This window comes from Choloepus didactylus, chromosome 3 (assembly GCF_015220235.1).
Source record: "Choloepus didactylus isolate mChoDid1 chromosome 3, mChoDid1.pri, whole genome shotgun sequence".
Classification (NCBI taxonomy): domain Eukaryota; kingdom Metazoa; phylum Chordata; class Mammalia; order Pilosa; family Megalonychidae; genus Choloepus; species Choloepus didactylus.
The window spans coordinates 131,164,325-131,188,252 of record NC_051309.1 but is presented as its reverse complement, the minus strand read 5'-3'; the positions used below and the strand labels follow the sequence as shown (position 1 = coordinate 131,188,252).

The 23,928-nt window shown below is 36.0% G+C and overlaps 2 protein-coding genes and 1 pseudogene across 2 annotated transcripts; all 3 read left to right on the top strand.

The window, feature by feature from the left end:
• The first annotated feature begins 478 nt into the window (after nt 1–478).
• On the top strand, nt 479–3,854 carry LOC119530435 (annotated as a pseudogene).
• LOC119528792 (protein farnesyltransferase/geranylgeranyltransferase type-1 subunit alpha) lies at nt 1,380–2,963 on the top strand. Its single transcript, XM_037829046.1, has one exon. The coding sequence runs from the start codon at nt 1,391–1,393 to the stop codon at nt 2,537–2,539; it is 1,149 nt and encodes a 382-aa protein (XP_037684974.1). The 5' UTR covers nt 1,380–1,390; the 3' UTR covers nt 2,540–2,963.
• An 8,856-nt stretch (nt 3,855–12,710) lies between the features above and the next one.
• On the top strand, nt 12,711–22,498 carry LOC119530434 (60S ribosomal protein L30-like). The gene is made up of 2 exons (XM_037831472.1): nt 12,711–12,814; nt 22,090–22,498. The coding sequence occupies exons 1-2, from the start codon at nt 12,711–12,713 to the stop codon at nt 22,496–22,498; spliced, it is 513 nt and encodes a 170-aa protein (XP_037687400.1).
• The last annotated feature ends 1,430 nt before the right edge of the window (nt 22,499–23,928 follow it).

Here is a 23,928-nt window from a genome sequence, read left to right as displayed (position 1 = left end):
GAGCCTGGGTAGGACATGGTGTGTCTGACAGGTAACTTGAGATTCTTTTGGCTGCTTTGGCTGACCTTGCAGGTGTGGCTGAGGCAGGCATTGGGTGTTTTAAGGCATTGTTGGGTAGAATAAAATTTGCAGCTTTCTTTGTGTTCCTGGGCCAAGTCTTTAGGCCTGCACTTTAAAAGGCAGTTAGTAAATCTTGGTATCCGGGTAGAGGGTATATTGGAGTTCTTTGTGTTACCTTTGTATTATGTTTGCAACTTTCCTGTAAGTTTGAAATAACTTTGAAATAGGAAAAGTCTGAACAAAAAGGCAAAGGCAGACATATGATAGGACCTAAAGACACAGCTGCAAGCTAGGCCTTTTCTGCTCCCAAGCAAGAGGTGGTATCTCACCACCTCTGGGACCCTCCAGCCTATAGTAGCCTTTCTTCTTGGAGTGAGCCCCAGATGGCTGCATCATGGAATGAATGAGAAGAAAACCAATGTCTTCTCACCCTGGCAACCAGAGCCAAACAGATCCTCAGCAGCAGATGGGGCAGTACCCCAGAGCTATCCTGTTGCCTACACAGAAATTAAATGATAAAGAAGGTGAGCAAAACAGAGAAGGAAGGCAGTATTCTTTAATGATGATCATGACTACCTGCAGCAACTGAAAGAAACATCTGAGCCCTTGGAGATTATTCCTGAAAAATCCTTCAGTGTACATAAAAGGAGAGATGAGAAAGAAGAAACTTCAGTAATTTCAAGCACTGGAATTAATTGCCTTCATCAGTGTTTGCATCAGAATTTGAGGTAGATGTTGGATTATTTGTTTTTGTTTTTGTGTTTAAAGCAGCTCCTGTTTCAGGCTTTCAATCCTGATTCCCATCAGATTTGGATCCTAACATTGTTATGGCTCTTGATGAAGAATTTAACTTCGATAATCCAGATAATCTGCATGAAGATGGTTTTATTCTCCAGGTCAGTCTGCCAACAGGAGAGGAAGAGGGAATACACCTACAGAAATCTGAAGCTAAAGATGGCAGTGAGTGGGAAGAAGTGGATAAGAAGAGAAGTGGTAGTGAGGAATAATGACTATAACTCTCAAAATGCATGATCAAATGAGTATGTCCTGGGTCAAACCACAAAGAATCACAGAAAGCCACTTGTTCTGGAAAGCTGAGATGTCACTTCACAGAGTATTCCATGATGTTCCCAGTCATGAGAAGAAATGAGCAGCTGACCCTACATGATGAGGGGTTTGATAAGTTTGATGTGCAATATGATGATGATGAGATTGGAGCTATGGCTAATACAGAATTGGAGGATTCTATTTATGTGGACACTGATAGGTTCCAGGGAGTTTTGAATAACTGATATAAAAAGAAGGCAGAGCGGCTGCGGTCTGAGGTGAGATGGCGGCCACTGAGGGGGTCGGGGAGGCAGCGCAGGGCAGCGAGCCTGGTCAGCCGGAGCAGCCACCACCCCAGCCGCACCCACCGCCCCCACAGCAACAGCAGCTGCAGGTGGAAGAAGAGATGGCGGTCGAGGCCGGAGAAGCTGTGGCGTCCCCTATGGACGAAGGGTTTCTGAGCCTGGATTCGCCCACCTATGTCCTGTACAGGGACAGAGCAGAATGGGCTGATATAGATCCAGTACCACAGAATGATGGCCCCAATCCAGTGGTCCAGATCATTTATAGTGAAAAATTTAGAGATGTTTATGATTATTTCCGTGCTGTTCTGCAGCGTGATGAGAGAAGTGAGCGAGCTTTTAAGTTAACCCGGGATGCCATTGAGTTAAATGCAGCCAATTATACAGTGTGGCATTTTCGGAGAGTTCTCTTAAAGTCACTTCAAAAGGATCTACATGAGGAAATGAACTACATCACTGCAATAATTGAGGAACAGCCCAAAAACTATCAAGTTTGGCACCATAGGCGAGTCTTAGTGGAATGGCTGAAAGATCCATCTCAGGAGCTTGAGTTCATTGCTGATATTCTTAACCAGGATGCAAAGAATTACCATGCCTGGCAGCATCGACAATGGGTTATCCAGGAATTTAAACTTTGGGATAATGAGCTGCAATATGTAGACCAACTTCTCATAGAAGATGTGAGAAATAACTCTGTCTGGAACCAAAGATACTTTGTAATTTCTAACACCACTGGCTACAATGATTCTGCCATATTGGAGAAAGAAGTCCAGTACACTCTGGAAATGATCAAACTGGTACCACATAATGAAAGTGCATGGAACTATTTGAAAGGGATTTTGCAGGATCGTGGCCTTTCCAAATATCCTAATCTGTTAAATCAATTACTTGATTTACAACCAAGTCACAGTTCTCCCTACCTAATTGCCTTTCTTGTGGATATCTATGAAGACATGCTAGAAAACCAATGTGACAATAAGGAGGACATTCTTAATAAAGCATTAGAGTTATGTGAAATCCTAGCGAAAGAAAAGGACACTATAAGAAAGGAATATTGGCGATACATTGGAAGATCCCTTCAAAGCAAACACAGCACAGAAAGTGACCCACCATCAAAGGCACAGCAATAACACCATTCAGAAGAACTTGATTCAATACTTTTATTTTTTTAAGGGACTCTAATGCAGGAGTTTAAAACTAGAGCAACCACCCCTTTGCCTGTGCTGGCGTTAAACATGCATTGTAAAGGTATTGCTTTTTAACAATAACTAAGTGCAATGCTCCTTGGGCTCTGCTGCTATTCAGAGGAGCTCTAAGTAATTTGATTCTTTTAATGTAAAGTAACTTTGGAGGGGAAAAAGGAAAAGAAAATCCGTAAAGGAACTTCTGTAGTCTTTTGAACATTTAGTCTAATCTGTTAGCATCAACTCCTCCCTAAAATGGTGTATTTGCAGCAGTAAGGATTGCAGGTAACTTGTGCGTAAGGAGTATGAGGTAACTTAAATTTAGGTTCAGTAAGCAGGGAATGCATGTTAACTTTAGAGCTTCTCTGCCACACTGACAGTATCTTGCTATCACTGTAACCAACTAATGCTAAGAGAACAGTTTTGTAATAAAATTGTAGATGTATCTAAAAAAAAAAAAAAAAAAAAAAAAAAAAAGAAGGCAGAGCATTGTGTAAAGTTGAATACTCTTTAATCCTCTGAAGCCCAAGGTCTGCCAGTAAATGAGATCAGTGAGTCTAAGGAGGAAGAGGTTGTTATTGTAGCTCTTGGTAAAGCCAAAGAGAAATGGGAGTGAATCCATTAGGGACTCTTCACTATGTTCAATGGTGAATTAGAATATTCAAATGACAACTCTCCACTCTGCCATTTTTATTGGAAAGTATTGAAAAAAAAAGGATAATGTTCGAATTAATTTTATACCAGCAAGCTTTCCTTGCTGCAAAATTTAACTGCAAAATTCCATAAGGACTATAATGCTGTATGCAGTTCTTTAAATTCTTAATGCAGGCCCTTGATATGCAGCTGTAGATCAGCTTCCCGAATAGTTTTCCTTCCTGTTCTGTTTTAGACTCTCAACTTATCAAGTAACAACCAAAGCCCAAATAAATCCAAATATCTTCTAAAACAATAATACTTTTCAGTGGCTTATTAAGAAAGGACTCAGAGCAAAGAAAGTTGAAAAAATGCAAATGAGTAATGGCAGTGATCTGCATTAGGTATCAACCCAACCACATTCTGGAAATGAAATGTGTGTGCTTTTTTTTTTTTTTTTTAAGAAAAAAAAAAAAAAGCAAGAAAGCAAGCTATAAAAGAAAAGCACACAGACTGGAGAGTGGAGAAGAAAACTACCTGATTAGCTGGACAAATTGAACTGAAGAAAAGAAGGCAGAAGAAGAAGTTGCATAACTTGAAGAAGAATGTTGAGGGTCTGAAGTTATGAAAATGGGACATTTAAGAAAAGGCCTACTCCCTATTAGGGACTCTTCACTATGTTCAATGGTGAATTAGAATATTCAAATGACAACTCTCCACTCTGCCATTTTTATTGGAAAGTATTGAAAAAAAAGGATAATGCTCGAATTAATTTTATACCAGCAAGCTTTCTCTGCTGACCATCTTATAGATATATAGTCAAATATTTATTTTTAATGCTTTATTAGTGTAGTTTTAATATTAATTTAATTTAAATGTTATATTTTAAGCTTATTTTAACTGTAAAAGAAATGATTTCAGAAATGTGAGATGTTTAGATAAATAAAAGGAAAATATCTTCATAACTTGTAAAACCCAAAGACGGCAAAATTCCATAAGGACTATAATGCTGTATGCAGTTCTTTAAATTCTTAACGCAGGCCCTTGATATGCAGCTGTAGATCAGCTTCCCGAATAATTTTCCTTCCTGTTCTGTTTTAGACTATATTCAGGGTCAAGTAGGAAACTCTGTAAGGGCTCACTTCTGGAGGGTTGGGGTTTTGTCTATGGCCACAAGTACCTTCTCGACACCATATCACAAATTATCTTTGATACAGGGAGTCTGGTGATTGTACCCAAACCATTATTTCCATCAAGAGAAAACTGATATATTTTGTCAATGAACAAATAAAAATGGAAGAGGTTCTTATTATAAAGAGAAATGTCACTTTCTTTTCTTAAAGTAGAGAACTAGAATCCAGAAAACAATGGAGAGGTGTGCTCTAAAAGCTGCACATCGAACACTGATATCTGCACTAGGTGGGTTCAAAATAACTGGAAAGATGCAATAGGGTACTATAAGGAAGACCAGTGTAAGACAGTCCAGGCACTGTTAAGCGAGTTTCAGGGTGACATAGTTACTGTACAAGGGATGCAGTTATTTTCTGTGTCCTGAGGGAACAGACCCACAAAATTTGTGAAATTAAGATCCTAAGGAAGTAAAGGAATATGAGACATTATATAACAATATAAATATTAACTATTATTATTTTTATTATTGCTATGAATACTACTCTTACTACTGCTACTGCTGCTACTAACATGGTATCAGACAAGTGAATGAATGATAAATTCATGCTGCTTCTCTCTGGAACAGGAAGTGGGATAGGATTTGTATATCTTTGGCCAGTTGCTATGTCATGTGGACACTCAGGATGCTCTAGAAAATGATATGGCAAGGAACTGGAACCTCTATCAATGCCAGTGAGAAGTTAAAGGAGAGAATTGGTGGAGTTCAGTGAAAGCAGAGATGAAGGCAGCGTAAAGGCAGTTGGTAGGAAGAGTAGTGCTTTTGATGGGACACAAGCACAGAAGATAACTGGTGTGGTAAGAAAAATAATGAATTTAATCACAAACTTAGTGGGTTTAAAAGGGTGGCCATCTGGTTGGAAAGGTATGGAAAATACCTGAACGAAGCAGAACCACTGTTTGAGAGAAAGACTGAGATATGGAGATTTAGATTTGGGAATCATATGTTCTTAATAAGTGCAAAACACTGGCTAGGTCCTGGCCATATAAGAGTGAACAGGTTCAGATCCTTCCTTCTTGGACCTTACATTATAGTGAGGGAGGCAGGCATTAATCAACTGATAGTGCAAATAAATAATTAGGAACAGAAAGGAGTTCAGAAAAGGGAAATCCAGGGTGATAAGGATAAGAGGACACAATAGGGGAACCAGATCTATTTTGGGATAGTAGGGTAGAAAAAGTATGGTTTACTCAGAATCTTGAATATAGTTGATAGTTATAGGATGAATCCTTTAGCACTGCTATTACACTGCAAGAAAAACATGACATCATTGTTTTTTGTAATTCAAAAAAAGAGAACATGCAAACATATTGTCCACATTTCATGGTGGAAACAATCAGTCCTCAATTTTGAAAGGAAAAGGGATTTTAAGGAGTTTTTTTTAATCAGCCAGTTGTCAATTTTTGTACAAATATTTAGAAAGAAAGGGGGCATCATCAAAAGCAATGTGTGGGAGTGTTCTAAATTATTTCTAATAACATCAGACACATTTTATGAGTGTCCTAAAAAGAAATGCATATTTTGGCTTCAACTTCTGGTAGAAACAGTTACCACTGAAGCAAACATTTTCTTTTTGAAATCAATATTTTGATTCTCAAGGCTCAAGCCAATATTTTGTTTGGAAATTACTTTCTTTATAGTTATAGAAATGACAGAAATACGGAATAGTAAAAACACCATGCCAAAAACCATTGATCAACTTTAATTGTATTTCTGTGTTGCCTATATGTGCTTAATTCATAGACATAAAGTTACCTCCAAATAGATGAAAAGCAAAGGCTTTGAGAGATGGTATACACAATAACTAATAAACTTTAAGTGGATTTATCTAAGAATTATGATTTCAGATTCAGAGATTTGAGCGGCACTTGAATATTCTAGAAAATAACTTTGATGGAAATTAAACTGTTTAAATACCTTTCAGAATGTGTTTGGTGTTGTTCTGTTATGACTCTAATATTACAATTTTTTTTTTCATAAAAAGACAAGTGAGACACACAAATATTTCTTGAGAAGCAGGTTAGAAATTATAAGATGTTCATTTATACAGTGTTTGGTTTGCTAAAGCTGTCAGAATGCAATACACCAGAAATAGTTTGGTTTTTACAATGGGGATTTATTAGATTGCAAATTTACAGTTCTAAGGCCATGAAAATGTCCAAATTAAGGCAATAAGAGGTAGATACCTCCTCTGAGGAAAGGCCAATGGCATCCAGGATTCCTTTGTCACATGGGAAGGCACATGGAGACGTCTGCTGGTCCTTCTTCTCCTGGGTTCTGGTTTCAAAATGGCTTTCTCTGAAATGTCTCTGAGCTTCTCTCTTAGTTTCTCTCCTGGTTCTGGTTTCAATGACTGTCTTCAAAAGTGTCTCTCCAAAATGTCTCTCTCAGCTTCTCTGAGCTCTCTGAGTTTCATCTGTCTTTTATCCTCTCATAAAAGACTCTGGCAAGGGGATTAAGACTCACCCTGAATGGGTGGGGTCACATCTCCATGGAAGCAGCCTAACCAAAAGATCCCACCCACAGTAGGTCTCCTTCATAAGAATGGATTAAAAGAGCACAGACTTTTCTGGGGTACATAACAGATTGAAACCAGCACATACAGTTTCATATTTCACATTGCAACTAACTTTTAACAAACTACCCCTTGAGTTTTGGTGTAATATCAAAGAGTAATATCCACAATTATCTGAAAAGTTACTAAAATGCTCCTCCATTTTCCAACTACATGCCTGTATGAAGCCATATTTTCTTTATATACTTCAACCAAAACAACATTTTGCAACAGATTAAATTCAGAAGATAAGAGAATCCAGCCATCTGCTTTTAAGCCAGACATTAAAAAGACTTACAAAAATGTAAATCAGTGCCACTGTTCTTGCTATTTTTTTGTTTTTAAAACCATAAATATTTTTCAAAAAAATTATATTATTTACTATAACATGCAATAGATTTTCACTGTTATTTTTAAATTAATTAGTAAATGATATCTTTAAATTATCTCAGTTTTAATTTCTAATATAATAAATACCCATATATATAATCTACATAAATAAAAGAACTTGGGATCCTCAATAATTTTAAGGAGTATAAAGGGGTTCTGAGACCATGAGTTTTGAGAACTATTGTTCTAGTACATGTGAATGTCAGCAGTTTGGAGAAATAGTGCCCCAAAGAGAAAACCCAAAAGATAAGAGCAAAAGGAAGGCAAAAGGGACACATATTTTTTCCTGCAACAATAACAAGATCCTAACTATATTCCACTCTTCTCCCTAAATAACATTGCCACCATATTCTTCAACCTTTAACAATCTATAAAGCAGGTGATCCAGCCATTATTACTATTTTATAAAGGAAGAAACAGACTTCAGGTGACCCCAGAAAGTGAAAGAGTCAGTACAGGAGTCTAAGTTGGCCCATTGACTCCAACTCTAGAATTAGGCGGGATTTGACATTTTAGAGGCAGTGTGTGATGTGGTTATGATACCAGGAAAGGTATTAGTCCTAGTAGATATTATTTAGTGAGGACTTACTCTATGCCAGGTACTGTTTAACACTATTTACTTGCATTATCTACAGTATCTCATTTAATCTTCATACAAACTGTTCAAGAAAGACATTAATATTACCACTTTATAGATGAAAAAGAAAACACAGTTTAGAGAGGTTAAGAGGCCAACTCAAGTTCCCACAGGAAATGACAGAGGTAGGTTTATAAATCAGACCCTCCCATTCCAAATCCAGAACAAGATGGTACCCTGAAGTACAGGATAAGATAGAGGAAGGGAGTGGGAGGAGAGCAATTTTTTAATAAGTATTTATATAGTATAAATTCTTATGGGCCCCCTTAGCAATTATAAGAGATCTGCCATCTTTAGGAACAATGCAGGCAGAGCTGGTTGCAGCAACCCTCCAGCACACTCTCTCTTTTTAGCTGATAAGAAGCCAATTGGAATTCTCCCTTTTCAGTCACTAGACATTATTAATCAATTACTCCTGGAAAGTCAATCTGGCTTTTTGCAAGACTATAATCATGCATGACATTCATTAGTATTATACCAGCAAAGTGTATGGAATAGCATCAACATATTTTCTTAAAAGCATGTAGCGCCATTAACTGAACTATATGGCAAGGCACATGGCAACATCTCCTGGTCTTTCCTTTCTCTTCCAGGTTTTGTTGATTTCAGCTTCTTGTTTCGCTGAATTTCTCTTTGTGTATATTTATTCCATTTATAAAGGACTCCAGTAATAGGATTAAGAACCATCCTGAATGAGGTGGGTCACACCTTAACTGCAGTAGCTTCATCAAAATGTCCTGTTTACAATGGGTTTATACCCACAGGAATGGTTTAGATTTAAGAACATGCTTTTCTGGGGTACACACACCTTCAAACCACCACATACATATGAAAAATCATAAATATCCACAACAAAGCTTCTAGAACTAATAAATGAATTCAGCAAAGTTGTGGGATACAAGATCAATGCAAAAACTTAGTAGTGTCTCTACACACTAGTAATGAACAATCTGAAGAGGAAATCAAAAAAAAATTCCTTTTTCAATAGCAACTAAAAGAATCAAATATCTAGGAATAAATTTAACAAAGGATTTAAAAGGCTTATACTTGGAAATCTACAGAACATTGCTAAAAGATATCAAAGAAGGACAGTCCATGTTCATGGATTAGAAGAATAAATATTGTTAAGATGTTAATTCTACCCCAAGTGATTTACAAGTCAATGCAATCCCCATAAAAATTCCAACAACATTCTTTGTAGAAATGGAAAAGCCAATCACCTTATTTATGAGGAACAATAAGAGTTTGAAGTAGCCAAAACTATCTTGAAAAAAGAAGAGCAAAGTTGTAGGATTTATACTTCCCAAGTTTAAACTTATTACAAAGCTCCAGTCATCAAAACAGCATGGTCTTGGAACCAGGACAGACATATAGACTAATGGAATCTACTTGATTATTCAGAAATAAACCCTCACATCTATGGCCAATTGAATTTTATCAAGGCTGCCAAGTTCAGTCAGTCAGGAAAGATAGTCTCTTCAACAAACAGTGTTGGGAAACAGGATACCCATATGCAAAAGAAGGAAGATGGACCCCTACCTCACACCATATACAAATAATAATAATAATAATAATAATAATAATAATAATAATAATAACTCAAAATGGATCAAAGACCTAAATATAAGAAGCAAGACTATAAAACTCCTAGAAGAAAACAGAGAGAAACATCTTCAGGACCTTGTGGTAGGCAATGGTTTTTTGACTTTACCCCAAAAGCATGAGCAACAAAGGAAAAAATAGATAAATTAGATTTCATCAGAATTAAAAGCTTTAGTGCATCAAAGGACTTCAACATGAAAGTAAAAAGACAACCAACAGAATGAGAGAAAATATTTCAAAACCACATATCCAATAGGAGTTTCATATCCAGAATATATTTTTAAAAAAATCCTATAACTCAACAACAACAAAAAAAAAAGCCCCAACTTAAAAATGGCTAAAGACTTGAGTAGACATTTCTTCAAAGAAGATGTACAAATGGCCAATAAGCACACTTAAAGATGCTCATCATTAGAAATTAGGGAAATGCAAATCAAAACCACAATGAGATACCATTTCACGCACACTAGAATGGTTACTGTGAAAGAATGGAAAATAACAAGTGTTTCAGAAGTTTGGAGAAATAGGAACACTCATTCATTGTTGGTAGGAATGGAGAATGGTATGGCCACTGTGGAAAACAGTTTGGCAGACCTTCAGAAAGTTAAGTATAGAATTACCATATTACCTGGCAATCCCACTTCTGGGTATTCATTCAAAAGAATTGAAAGCAGAAACTCAAACAGACATTTGCATACCAATGTTAGCAGCATTACTGTCAATTGCCAAATGATGGAAGCAACCCAAGTATCCATCAACCAATGAATGGATAAACAAAATGTGGTATATACATACAATGGAATATTACTTAGTCATAAAAAGAATGAAGTTTTGATACATGCAGTCATAAAAGGACAAATACTATATGATCTCACTGATATGAAACCTTTAGGATAAACAAATTTATAGGGTCAGAAACTAAAATACAAGATACCAGGAGCTGGGTTCAGGTAGGGAATGGGGAGTAATTGCTTAATTGGTACAGAACTCCTGTTTGAAGTGATGGCAAAGTTTTGGTGGTGGATGGTGGTGATGATAGCACAATATTATGAGTGTAATTAGCACTAGTGAATTATATATATGAATATGATTAAAAGGGGCAACTTTTAGGTTATATATATATGTTTCTAGAATAAATTTTAAAAACAACATAGGCCTGTACAACACAAACAGTGAATTCTAATATAAACTATGGACTATAGTTAATAGTATAATTATAATATCGTTCATCAATTGTAACAAAGGTACTACATTAACGCAAAGTGTTACTATAGAAAACTGTGTATAGGGGGCATGCATGGGAACTCTATTTTTTGCATGATTTTTTTCTACACCTACAATTTTCTAATAAAAAATTGAAAAGGAAAAGAGTGGGAAAAAAACAAGTCCTTCAGCTTTATTCTCCTTCAACAAGATCACCTTGGCTATATTTTGCCCTTTTGCATTTCCATATAAATTTTAGAATCACCTTGTCATTTACACACATACACACACTCACAGGCACATTCATACACACACATACACACATATAGGGATTTAGATTAGGATTATATTAATCTATAGATCAGTTGGAGAAAATTGGCCACTTCCATTCCATGAACATGTCATATCTTTCAAATTATTTCTGTTTTCTTTCATATCTGTAGATAATATTTTGTAGTTTTTAGTACAGGGTACTTGCACCTCTTTCGTTAAATTTAGTCTAGGCATTTGATGTATGTTTCAGTTTGCTAAAGCACTGAAATGCAATATACCAGAAATGGATTGGCTTTTAAAATGGGGGTCTATTAGTTCACCAATTTACAGTTCTAAAGTCATGAAAATGTCTCAATTAATGCATCAACAGAATGATACCTTCTCTAAAGAAAGGCCATTGGTATCTAGGGCTCCTCTGTTACATGGGAAGGCTCATGGATGAAACCTGCTGATCGTCTCCTGGGTTTAGCTTCTGGTTTCTGTGGCTTTCTTCAAAATGTTTCCAGGCTTCTGTCTTAGCTTCTCTCTCTTATCTTCTCTCTTAGCTTCTCCCAGGGGCAAACTATGGATTACATGTCTTATCTTCTCTCCAATATGTCTCTCTCAGCTTCTCTGAGCTCTCTCTCCCTATCTCTCTCCCTCTCTCTCTCTCTCTCTCTCTCTCTCTCTCTCTCTCTCTCTCTCTCTCTCTCTTCTCTCCTCTCTCAAAGGACTACAGGAAAGGATGAAGACCCATCTTGAATAGGTGGAGTCACATCTCCATAGAATTAATCTAATCAACAGATCCCACCCATAATAGATCTGCCCACACAAGAGTGGATAAAAGAACAAAGTCTTTTATGGGGTACATAACAGATTCAAACCAGCACAATAAATTTTTGATACTATTGAAAATGGTACCAATTTTTAAATTCATTTTCTATTTGCCTTTTGCAGCTACATATAAATATGATTGTTTTTCATATTGACTTGTTATCGAGTGACCTTACTTAATTTATTTATTAATTCAAATAATTTGTCATCTGCACTCTTCACATATTTTTTACATAAGCCAACTGACTTTCAGGAATGATTGGTGACATGGTTTGAGAGAAATGAAGGATAACACCATGAATTCTGGCCTGAGCAACTGGCAGGATGAAGTTGACATCAACTAAGATATAAAAGACTGCAGAGCAGGTTTGGGATGAAAGAAGATCCAGGGTTCAGTTTAGAAAATGGTTATTAGACATTAAAGTGAAACGTGAAATCAACAGTTAGATATAGGTATGGAGTTTAAGAGAAGATTTGGAATAGAAATATGGTGAAGTGTGATATAGGAAAAAACACAAGAGAACATTGTATTTGTGTAGTAACCTGAAGAAAGAATATCTAGGAGGAAGAAATGATCAGTTGTGTCAAATGCTGCAATTAAATGAAGTAAGATGAGGACTGATACTTTCCAATGGATTTAGCAACATGTGGGTCATTGGGACCTTGATAAAAACAGTTTTTAAAGAATAGTCCTAGTGAAAGTCTGATTGAAATAGGTTTAAGAGATACTGGGATGATGAGAATTGGAGCAATCCTTTGAAGATTTTTGCAAAAATAAACAAAGAAATGGGGCATAGTGGGCCAGAGGGAGTAGGGTCATAGGATGGTGTGGTTGTCGCTGTCATCGTTGTTGTATGCTAATGAGAAAGGACCAGTAGAAAGTGGGAAAACTGTCAATGTGGGAGAGAGTAAAGATTACCAGGGAAAGTAGGTAGAGTGTACATTATCTAGTGTACAAGTCGGGGACTCTATTAAAGTTCTATTCAATTTTTTTCCAATTTCTCAGTGCAATAGAAAACAAAGTCTACAGCCTGAATTCAAAATGCTGCTAAATTTAAGAATGTTATTGATTTAGATGTTAAAAGAGATTGTGATTTCCTGCCTGACCTTGGGCATACTACCTCCTCTCTATAGGACTTAGTTTCCTTATCTGCAAAATGGACATAATAGTATTTCAACTTTGCCATTTTTTATTCATTCAATCAATGGTAGGTAAAAACTTCTATTAAGTAATTCTTAAGGAAAATATCCACATTTTTCACTGTTATATAATCATATCTGAAATATGAGTATTTCTATTTGACAAATTATCTAACTTTCCATGATAAAAAAGTCATTTAATATGAAAATGAATTCACTGACTTTGATGACTCTTACATTTTCTTCTTTCTTCAACTCAAGATAACACAGAGGTAAAGTATGGGGGTTTTGTGAAGATTTATAAACCGGGGAGCAACAGATTGTATGGGAAACCACTGCACTAGAGAGTTAAAAATCACAACATTGTATGTCATAATAATGATTTATGGCACAATAATAATTAACATGCCTTAAATTCTGTGAAATAATAGGGGTAGAATTAATTAATTAATATCTGATTAATTAGTACCTAATTAATCCTTTTCTTTAACATCCCATCTGGCTCTAAAGTCCTATGATTATTTGTTTTAGTATATGAAAGTGAATATATATAAAGTGAAAACTAACATCTAAGTTAAATTTCAGAAACTTCTCAAAAGGAATTGAGGTTAAATGGTCAGTGGAAACACATAAAATGCATAGGGCCATTACCATGTTCAAATCCATGTGCATAGTGCAAAACCGTTGTATTATAAAAGATCTACTATGTTAAAAAACAGGAAAAGTACTGGAAGGGAGACAAGTAATTATCTTATGGCTCACTAAAAAGTGAAAAAAATATGAAAAAGTTATGAAAAGATTCAAATGATTATAAATATTAAAATTTGATACCTAGTAGTATTTTAAACTACATATTCTCAAAGTATTAGAAAGGTATAATTTCTGTTTACATGTTTACTGTTTATATGTTTACTGTTTATAATCTTGGATCATTTCTAGCATGCTTTCACTACAATATACTCCTTAGAGTTTACAATTATTAAATACTTCCGTAACTTTTATTTCAACAATATGGCCAAATTAGCAGTGCCAAGGAAAACAATAGTATTTATGTCCTTCCAGAGGTTCAAGAGGACAAGAAAAAGATAATTGTCAAACTATACATCACCTATGTTGGGACTATAATATTATAGAAACTGAAAACAGATTTTCTAAGCCAATTTAATACAATAAAGAAGATTCTGTAAATCACCCAAAATATGTTAACATTTTGGTATATTTTCTTTCAGGCTTCCTTTCATATTATAGTAGTGCATGTGTGTGTCTATCTTTCTGTCTGTCTATGCAAATCTGCAAGTCTCTGGATTCTGAAAATCATGGGGAGCTCAGTAAAAAAGCTATTGTATAAACCTAAGTGTTAATTTCATTAAATCAAATATGAATTGTCTAACATGTTATAATAATTTAAGTTTTATATTTGAAATGTAGCTGAATAATAGGTCTGGCATCAAACCATTCTTCGATTAAAAATTTAAGGTTGTTAACATACCAAAGCTGTTCTACTAATCATATTAAAATGCTGTTACAAATTAGACTAGGCACAGTAAATTGTCACAGTGCTTTTAGGTATTTGTATTATTAGGAATGTCTGTATTTTTAAAATCTTCCTTAGGCATCTAATTTTCTCACTGGATTTCTACCTTATCACCAATTTAGCCTTAAAACCTCATGTAAAAAATAATGTAATTCTACACATTTACCAACATTTAGGTTGTGTGAAAAGGTAAAAATTAGCATCAAATGTTTTTCAAATTTTGTTCATCTGCTTTTAACTTTTGTTTCAGATGTCTTCTCAATTTTCACTATGGAAAATATTAACTTTCTATAGATTAGGTAAAATTGAAACAATTTCAAAGTAGCAAGAAAAATTTGGCAAACCTGACCAGTATCCAGAATATCCTGATGAATGCTTTTTTCTTACCTACCTTACAAATGTTCCAACTCAATGCTTTAATTTGTATAATCTGTTCTCCTACAACAGGAAATAGGTTCTTATGTGACCTCTTGAATTATTTTATAGGCATCACTGATGAGTTCCAGGAATTAGATTTTAAACAATGATTATCTAAAATAATTTATTAAGGTCTTAGAGGTATTTTTAAACTTACACTTTATTGGAAAGTATTTACCTATATTTCAATATATCTTAGATTAAATGAGTTGAGTTGTGAGCAAAATGAAGTCAATCCATAATTCTGACTTAATATATGCTGTTTATAAACATTAATTTTAAATGATTTCTTCTTGATTTCAAAGTTGTCTCACATAATCTTTTTACATACAATACAGGCATGAGCTGAAAAGGCATCAGATATGAAGAAAGGCATTTACAAACTAATGTAAATGTAATCCAAAAATATATATATAAGAATCATGTTGTCATTATATTTTCAATTTAATAAATGTTAATCTAATAATTAAATTATTGTTATTAAGGAAAATAATAATTATGAAGTTCACTTACTAAAAATACATATACTTGTTTTAGTTTTTATCAAAAACCACAATTTAATTCAAACAGACATAAAAATTTCAGACTTCCAATAATTCCATTTATATGCATATAGATGTTCTCACAGGCTGTATAAAATCCCCACCATTTTCATTTTGAGATGAGTATATACAGCATTTACTTCAATTCACAAAGTGTGGGTATAAAACAATCTACTGAAGCTTTTATAGGGTTTAAAAGAGTTCTAATCACCCATGCCAACTGCCTTCTTTCCTCAACACAAAACTGCTTTTGAAACCAAGCATTCATTTGCTAAAACAAGGCATCTGCTGTTAAGGAGATTGATTATCCTGGGGCCTGACCTAATTGGGAGATTAGATATGGTTCTCTACTCTGGATGGCATGGTTTAGGGAGGAAAAAAATACATGAGACCAAAAAGAGCAAACTTCTTTTGGACTCCAGTGTTCTTTTACTTAATTCTAATTTTCTTTAAATAGAAACAAACAGTATTGCAACATCATGTTGGTGAAATTAGTATAAGTTACAAATTTAATGAGTTCACCATGGCATTATTTAGTAATAGGTATATATTTGCTTGCATCACATAAACCAATAACAAAAAAGACTCTTCTGTCATATCCCACTGAGTTAAAATCACTATATAATAGATTATAATAAAGTAGTAGAAGGATTTAGAATCTCAATATAGATTTTTTTTAGCTTCCAATAAAACTCTATATTGACTACGCTATTTAAGGCAAGCTAATATGATCACACCTATTTTATGGGAAAGAATGCAAAGATATTACTGCTTAACACACACACACACTCAAAATTCTGGACTTTCACTGGTATAATTTCAATATTTTCTATTGCCAGTTAGGTATTGTTTTTTTTCCCCCAAACACAGACATCACCTCATTGCTGTGGCTAATTGCATTTTTCTTCCTAGCCTTTGACAACCAGACCTTTGTTAATGCTATTCACCAATATATCAGACTCAGGTCATCCATCCAAAACATGACAAAAGACGCAGATGCTCATGTAAATTGCACTCCCCAATCGTACTGCCTTCTTCCTCCAAGCAGATACAGATTCATGTCCCCCTCCCACTTTTGTTCACTCCCTTTGTTTTCACTTAATCTGTCATGCTTGGAAAAAGTGTTATACATAGGCTTTAAAAAACATTATGCTTTATTTATATAACAAATTAAATAATAATCAACTTCATTATGAAGTTAGATATACTTTTCTGTACAAAATACAAAAACAATTTATTCCAGATGAACTTCAAAACAGATACATTTTCCAGAATGAAGACTTTCTATTCATTTTTTTCACCCCAACTTGAACTCTTGAGATAAAACCAAGTTTGAGTGTCTCTCTTTGCAGAAGAAGAAAGATGAGAAGAAGCTTTCAAGTAGAAAAAGCAGAAGTGCAGGACTGAGGAGTTGATAAAATATTTAATTTATAGTTAAAAAGTCAATTTTACTACTTCATACTTTCTTATAGCCTTTAATACAATTTGCTTTAAGCATTAATTACTCAAAATTTCCATTTTAAAATAATTATTTCTGCTTAAAAGTAATTTTGAGATACTTAGAAACTACTATAATGATATTTAAAAGTTAGTATAGATTCAAATGGCATAGGGAACATACAACATGTGTGCAGATATAGCCATTTTCCAAAATCAAGACTTCTATTTATTTTTCACCCCTTATATATTTTCACCTCACATATTTTAAATGTTCAATATTTTGCAACACTATATGAGAAGTCACTCTACAAGAAGGCAGAAATAGATAATTTATTAAGTAGAAAAACAATTTATCCAAATAGAAATGAACTGCACTATTTCGGTACTTTGAGGAGAGCATAAAGATCAAACTAATGTATATGATTTAATGACTCTAACATTAATGAGTGTTCTGGTTTGCTAATGCTTCCAGAATGCAAAACACCAGAATTGATTGGCTTTTATAAAAGGGGGTTTATTTGGTTACACACTTACAGTCTTGAGGCCATAAAGTGTCCAAGGTAACACATCAGCAATCGGGTACCTTCACTGGAGGATGGCCAATGGCATCTGGAAAACCTCTATTAGCTGGGGAGGCACGTGGCTGACATCTGCTCCAAGTTCTGGTTTCAAAATGGTTCTGTCCCAGGATGTTCCTCTCTAGGCATCAGCTCCTCAAAAATGTCACTTAGTTGCTATTGGGGCATTTGTTCTCTCTTAGCTTCTCTGGAGCAAGAGTCTGCTTTCAAAGGCTGTCTCCAAACTGTCTCTGTAAGCTGAAGCTCCTCTCTCAGTTCCAGTGCATTCCTCAGAGTGTCCCTTTTGGCTGTAGCAGCTTGCTCCTTCTGTCTGATCTTATGTAGTGCTCCAGTAATTTAATTCAGACCCACCCTGAATGGGCGGGCCAACACCTCTATGGAAATTATCCAATCAGAGTCATCACCCACAGTTGGGTGAGGCAAATCTCCATGGAAACACTCAAAGAATTACAATCTCATCAACACTGATAGGTCTGCCCACACAAGATTACATCAAAGATAATTGCATTTGGGGGACATAATACATTCAAACTGGCACGAGTCCCAAATTTACTTTAGTTAAAAATGAGTGAAAGTTAAGTAAAATGTTGGGACTTGTAAGGTCTCTGCCTTTTGTAAGTGTGACTGTCCTTTTCTTCCACTCACAAAAACACCATACTAAATTTAATATACTCAAGTTAGTCATAATACCAAAAAAGGCAGAAATAGTGTATTGAACTTATGTAATAAAATGACATCAGACATCAGTAATCGCTAAAGTCATAGAAAATACTACAGAAAATATCAGCAACATTAGGACATCAATGACACAGGCTCCTTAGTTTACTGGAATTCACTGTAGTGAGACCAAAGCATGCAGGCCAGCCTCCTGAATGAAGTCAGAACAGAGAGCAGGACAGTGCACACAAAAAAAGAACAGTGGAATACAGGCCAAAGCAGACCAAGAGGACAGGATAGGAGCTAAAAAGAAGACTGAAAATTTGGAGGAGTTAAAGGACCAGAAATCAAGGACACTGGAAGCTAGGGGAAAAAGGGGAGAAATTGGTGAACTATGACAATGAAGCAAAACCAGGTATATTCTAGTATTTACAGCATTCACTAGAATTTAAAAAGTGAAGAAAGAGTCTTGACAACTTTTTGCCTAAACTGTCATTAAAGCTTTCCAATTTGTACTTAACATCTGCTAGAATAATGTTACTTTATCTTGTTTCCAAATTCAAAAACCTTCAGTTGCTCTCTTAGTTTCTTGGGAAATGTCCAAACTTTTTAGCCTGCCACACAAAGTGCTCTAGAAAAAGGACCCAGCTGTGATCTGATTACATGAAGACTTTATCCCAGGAGTAAAAGTGAGCTAGTTTAGTGCTTCCACACTTCTGCGCCACTGATTTTAGTTCTGTGCCTGTAATATCTTCCCTATATGTCTACACTTAAAAAGGATTTTTTTTTCCTGCATCTTCTTAATGGCCTAGACCAGACTTCATGCTCTCCATTAAATCTTCCTTAACTGCCACCCAATTTAACTTACTAAAGTTATAAGCACTCTTTGAGTTCTGCGACATCCAAGAAATATTCCTATGGTTATCTTTAAATTTATTTTGCATTTACTGGACATATTCATATGGTTCTCATCTTGTTATCTCCTTATAATGTAGTTATTTTTGTTTATTAGCTCCCCAACCAGAGGCTACTGGCAAGGAAGTCTGTTTTTTTTTTTCCCCTCTTGCATTCATATAGCACCTCACCATTAGATAAAAAGTACTCAATAAATACTCAATAAATTAAAAAAATAACAATGTCCTCTATTGTTATTTCTCCTTGGTTGACTCCTCATCTCATTTCCCCCAATGGCTACTTCAAAACTCTTCCCAATACTTTTCACTTCTTTGATCCTATCTTTTCCCCTATCCCCCAATTCCCTATCCTGCCTTCTCCTCCAGTAAGAAGCTAGAAGTTATCCCTTAACTTACCTTTCATGAAAAATAGAATTTATATGTTTACTTCTCCTCTCTTCCATATTTTTAATTTCCAAGAGGGAAGTGTTTCTTCTGAAGATTATTCTCCATTTGGGTTCTTGATGTTTCTGCTTTCTGTGGCTTCAGATGCCTGGCTCTCTATTATGCCTTTACAACTTTCACCTTCAATTTTTCTATCTTCTCTTCTCTTTTTCCTCTTTATATCCTAAAAATACAATTCCCAAGACCCAACAATTACTCATTATTGCTCCACTTCCCATTTTCTTAACCAACAAAACTTTTATTTCTATCTTCTTATCCCTCACTTCCAAGCTCCTTGCAAAAGATTTCCATCCCCTACCAAGCAACTCAGATTGCTTCCCCTTAGTTAACTAAATATCTTCATCTCATTCATTCTCATTGGTACTGAATTGCATACTAATCTAATAAAATAATATTTTTCCACCTAACACAAACTCACTAAGTAGGTTCTTATGACATTCATCTCTCATGATTTGCCTCCTCCTTCTCCATTTCTTCTGAGTTTCCTTCACTGCCATGTGTCACTTTATTAGTTATTTCCCCAAATTCTTCCCTGAATCTTTTCTCTTCCTGATCTAAGTCCACTTGAAGGCAAACTAATCAATTCCACAAACTTAGCTATCTTTTAAGCTATATCCACATATGCAAATCCACTGTGATCTCATATCCCAGATGTTAATCTTTAGAGTTCAACCAAACACATCTGAACATAGTTTCAACATGCCTCTCAAATATGTCTTTTTTTATATCCCTACTGTACTTGAGATTCTCATTTTCCTTTATCAGAACTATTGGTACAGTTGACAAGTTAACAGCAGCCTAGATTCCAATTATAATTTTGTCCCTTGGCTAAAGTGCTTGTGTAGTGCACAAATACAGAATCATGCAGCCCTGCTTAGAGGACCACTTTTGGCACTCTGCCCTGGATCCTATCTCTTGTCTCTCTTCCTCCACTCTTGACCTCTTTTCCTTGCCCCAACCTCTTTCCCAAGCCCGGGGTCTTCTCTTTTATGCTGAGTTCCACTGTGCATTTCCAACCATTCAGCTCCATTGGGTACCATTGCCAGACAGGCCCCATGAGTTTCACATTAAGGATGGAGGAAGGGAGGGGGCACAAGGACCCACTTGGTTTGCCTCTGGGTAGATTATCTAAAATATAGTCATATCCTGCTATCAACTAGGTTGCTTGGATTTGATTCCAGTTCTTCTAGCTTGGTGACCTTGGATAAATTACTCAATTTCCTCTGTAATTCAGTTTCCTTAACTGTAAAACACAGATGGTGAGAGTATCTAACACATAGAATTATGAAGGGATTAAATAAATTGACTCATGTAAAGCACTTAGAAGAGTGTCTGGAAGATAGCAAGCACTCGATAAATGTGAGCTATTATTGTATGTATGTATGTATGTATGTATGTCACAATAGTAAGAGAGTATCCATCCCCCTCTTCACTGTAAGTTGTATTACCTAAGCCTCCTTCAGTTATCCTATACTAATCATGGATCAGCACCAGAAAAGGGGCATGGGAAAGTGTGGAAGGGGGGTATCATAATAATAATATAATAACAGCAACAGTAATAAGAAAAACATTATATAATAATAAGAACATTATATATTAAGATCAAGCCAAAGCTTCATTTGCATTATCTCATGTGATCCTTACAAAATTTTTGTGACAAGTACTATTATTGCCCCCATTTTACAGAAAAGAAAAAGAAATCCTCATATAATTTTACTTAAATTACCCAGATATTCTGTTTTTAAAAAGTTTCTCTGGAACATTCTCAGCTGACATCCTTTCCTAACACATGTAGATGTTAACTCTGCTGCTGGCAGATTGCTTGGGAATTCCTGTTTTTTGTAGACAATGACATAACACTCTACCTCTATGTTTACAGTAGCAAAATTCTTTTATGTGTGATCCAAGTGGACTTTTACCAGAGAAGAATTTGTTAAAACTCCTAAGAGGGCTTTAATTCTGCATCTTGAGTCAAAGAGTTAATTCATTCTTCACATGGGAAATAAATGGGGTTCAAAAGTCTGGGGCACCTGTCCCAATAAAAATAGTGTGTTTTCCTTACAGGACTGCTCTAGCAGAGGCAGGCCTAAAGAATGATACCTCATATTTCCACAAATGCATGTAAGTCATCCACCCTAGGTACATCCATTCTTTGTTTACCTAGGAGAGGGTGCAAGCAAGGAACACTACTATCTCCAACTCTAGTGCCTATACCTCAACCAAGGGTTTCGGCACCCAATTTCTAAATCAGTGGTTTCCAAAGTGGAATATATGCACATACTATCCATTGTGGTACAGGAAGGAATGATAAATGTTGATTTACACTTATTTTTTTTAAATGAGCAATTATTTACTTATTGATTCCTTAAACATTTATTGAGTACCTACTGTGGTGCCATGTTGTGTAGTAAGGAGTTGGGGTATAAAAGCAAATAAAACAAACTTTCAAGGAGCTCACTGAAAACACATATTAGTACCTATTCTATGCAATGCATGGCAGTGATTACAAAAATAAATAGAACTGCTCACTCCCCAGCCATCTTGGTGGCTGCTCTTCATTGGGGGCTGTCCCACACCTAAGGCAGGAAGATGGTGGCCACAAGGAAGATGAAAAGTCTCTGGAGTCTGTCAACTCTAGGCTCCAACTCATTATGAAAAGAGGAAAGTACGTGCTGGGATACAAGCAGACTCTGAAGACGATCAGGCAAGGCAAAGCAAAACTAGTCATCCTTGCCAAGAACTGCCCAGCTTTGAGGAAATCTGAAATAGAGTACTATGCCATGTTGGCCAAAACTGGTGTCCATCACTACAGTGGCAATAATATTGAATTGAGCACAGCATGCAGAAAATATTACAGAGTATGCACACTGGCTATCATTGACCCAGGTGATTCTGATATCATTAGAAGCATGCCAGAACAGACTGGTGACAAGCAAATCATGTAAAAAATTTTCTTTAATAAACCAGCCAGAGCTTGTTTTAAAATAAATAAATTAATTAATTAAAAAAGTAGAACTAGGTGCTTACATTCCAAGGACTAACAATCCATCCATTGATCCATCCATGCACTCATTCAACAACTATTTAGGGTATGCTGTGCTAAGTGCTGGATGTGTAATGATGACAATGGGACACAACCCCTATTCACACTCTAGTGTGGGAGACAGAGAACTAATAGTGGGAAACTGGCACATAGAGCAAGCATAGTACAGAGTAAGTGTTGTAACAGAGGTACAAAGTGAAATGGAGAACAGAGAGAGGAGATGTTCATTGCAGTGAGGATCTGGGTAGGCCTTCAGGACTAAGCAGAATTTCAATAGAATGTTGAAGGATGGTAGAACTCTCACAGGGAGCAGGAGTGGTGGAATCCAAGGGAAAAGTATGAAACGTGTTTATGGAAAAGTATTTACAAGCATACCTCAGAGATATTGCAGGTTTGGCTCCATAATAAAATTTATGTTTATACCATACTGTAGTCTATTAAGTGTGCGATAGCATTATGTCTAATAAGCAATTTTTTATACCTTAATTAAAAAATAATTTATTGCTAAAAAATGCTAACCATCATCTGAGCCTTCAGGGAGACATAATCTTCTTGCTGGTAGAGGGTCCTGCCTTGATGTTGATGGCTGCTGACTGATCAGGGTGGGGATTGCTTAAGGTTGGGGTGGCTGTCGCAATTTCTTAAAATAAGACAATGAAATTTGTCACATTGATTGACTCTTCCTTTAACCAAAGATTTCTCTGTTGTCCCAGCCGGCGGGACGTTCAACGGAAGCTCCAAATCCTGTGAGGGAGGAATGGTATGGGACAAGAGACGCGAGGAACGACAGCAAGACAGGTTTCTGATCAAGCTGCAAAACTTTATTGAAGAGGCAGGGTATATATACTCTAAGGTAGAGGGAGTGGCTAGTACGAACGGGTGGCGGCCTAGGATTGGTGGCTGCAAAGGCGGGTGGCAGTCTAGGATTGGCTGCTGCTGTTGCTAGGGCGGATGGCAGATGTAAGGCTAGCACAGGATTGGTGGCTACTGTTGCTGGGGTAGAAGGCAGGTAGTAAAGCTAGCACTCTAGGCGCAAATCTTAGGCGCGAACGGCTATCACTTCCGTAGAAGGCTGAGGGCAACTTAAGCCGCTATTGCATCAGCCCTAGCGGTCATGTTGCATATCTCCGGCATCGCTGAGGGTGGATTTTATACATGCTACCTTAATCGTCCCCAACACTCTGTAGCATGCAGTACTGTTTAATGGCATTTTACCCACAGAACTTCTTGCAAAATAGGAGTAAATCCTCTCAAAACCTTCTGCTACTTTATTAACTTAATTCTAAACCCTTGGTTGTCATTTCAACAATATTCCCAGCATCTTCAGCAGAT

What these genes read in the sequence shown, in the direction of transcription:
- LOC119528792 (XM_037829046.1), top strand. Translation starts at nt 1,391, where the DNA reads ATGGCGGCCACTGAGGGGGTCGGGGAGGCAGCGCAGGGCAGCGAGCCT.
- LOC119530434 (XM_037831472.1), top strand. Translation starts at nt 12,711, where the DNA reads ATGGTGTGGTTGTCGCTGTCATCGTTGTTGTATGCTAATGAGAAAGGA. An exon ending in AGTAAAGATTACCAGGGAAA is followed by an intron (nt 12,815 to 22,089) that starts GTAGGTAGAGTG and finishes CTCACTCCCCAG; the next exon opens with CCATCTTGGTGGCTGCTCTT.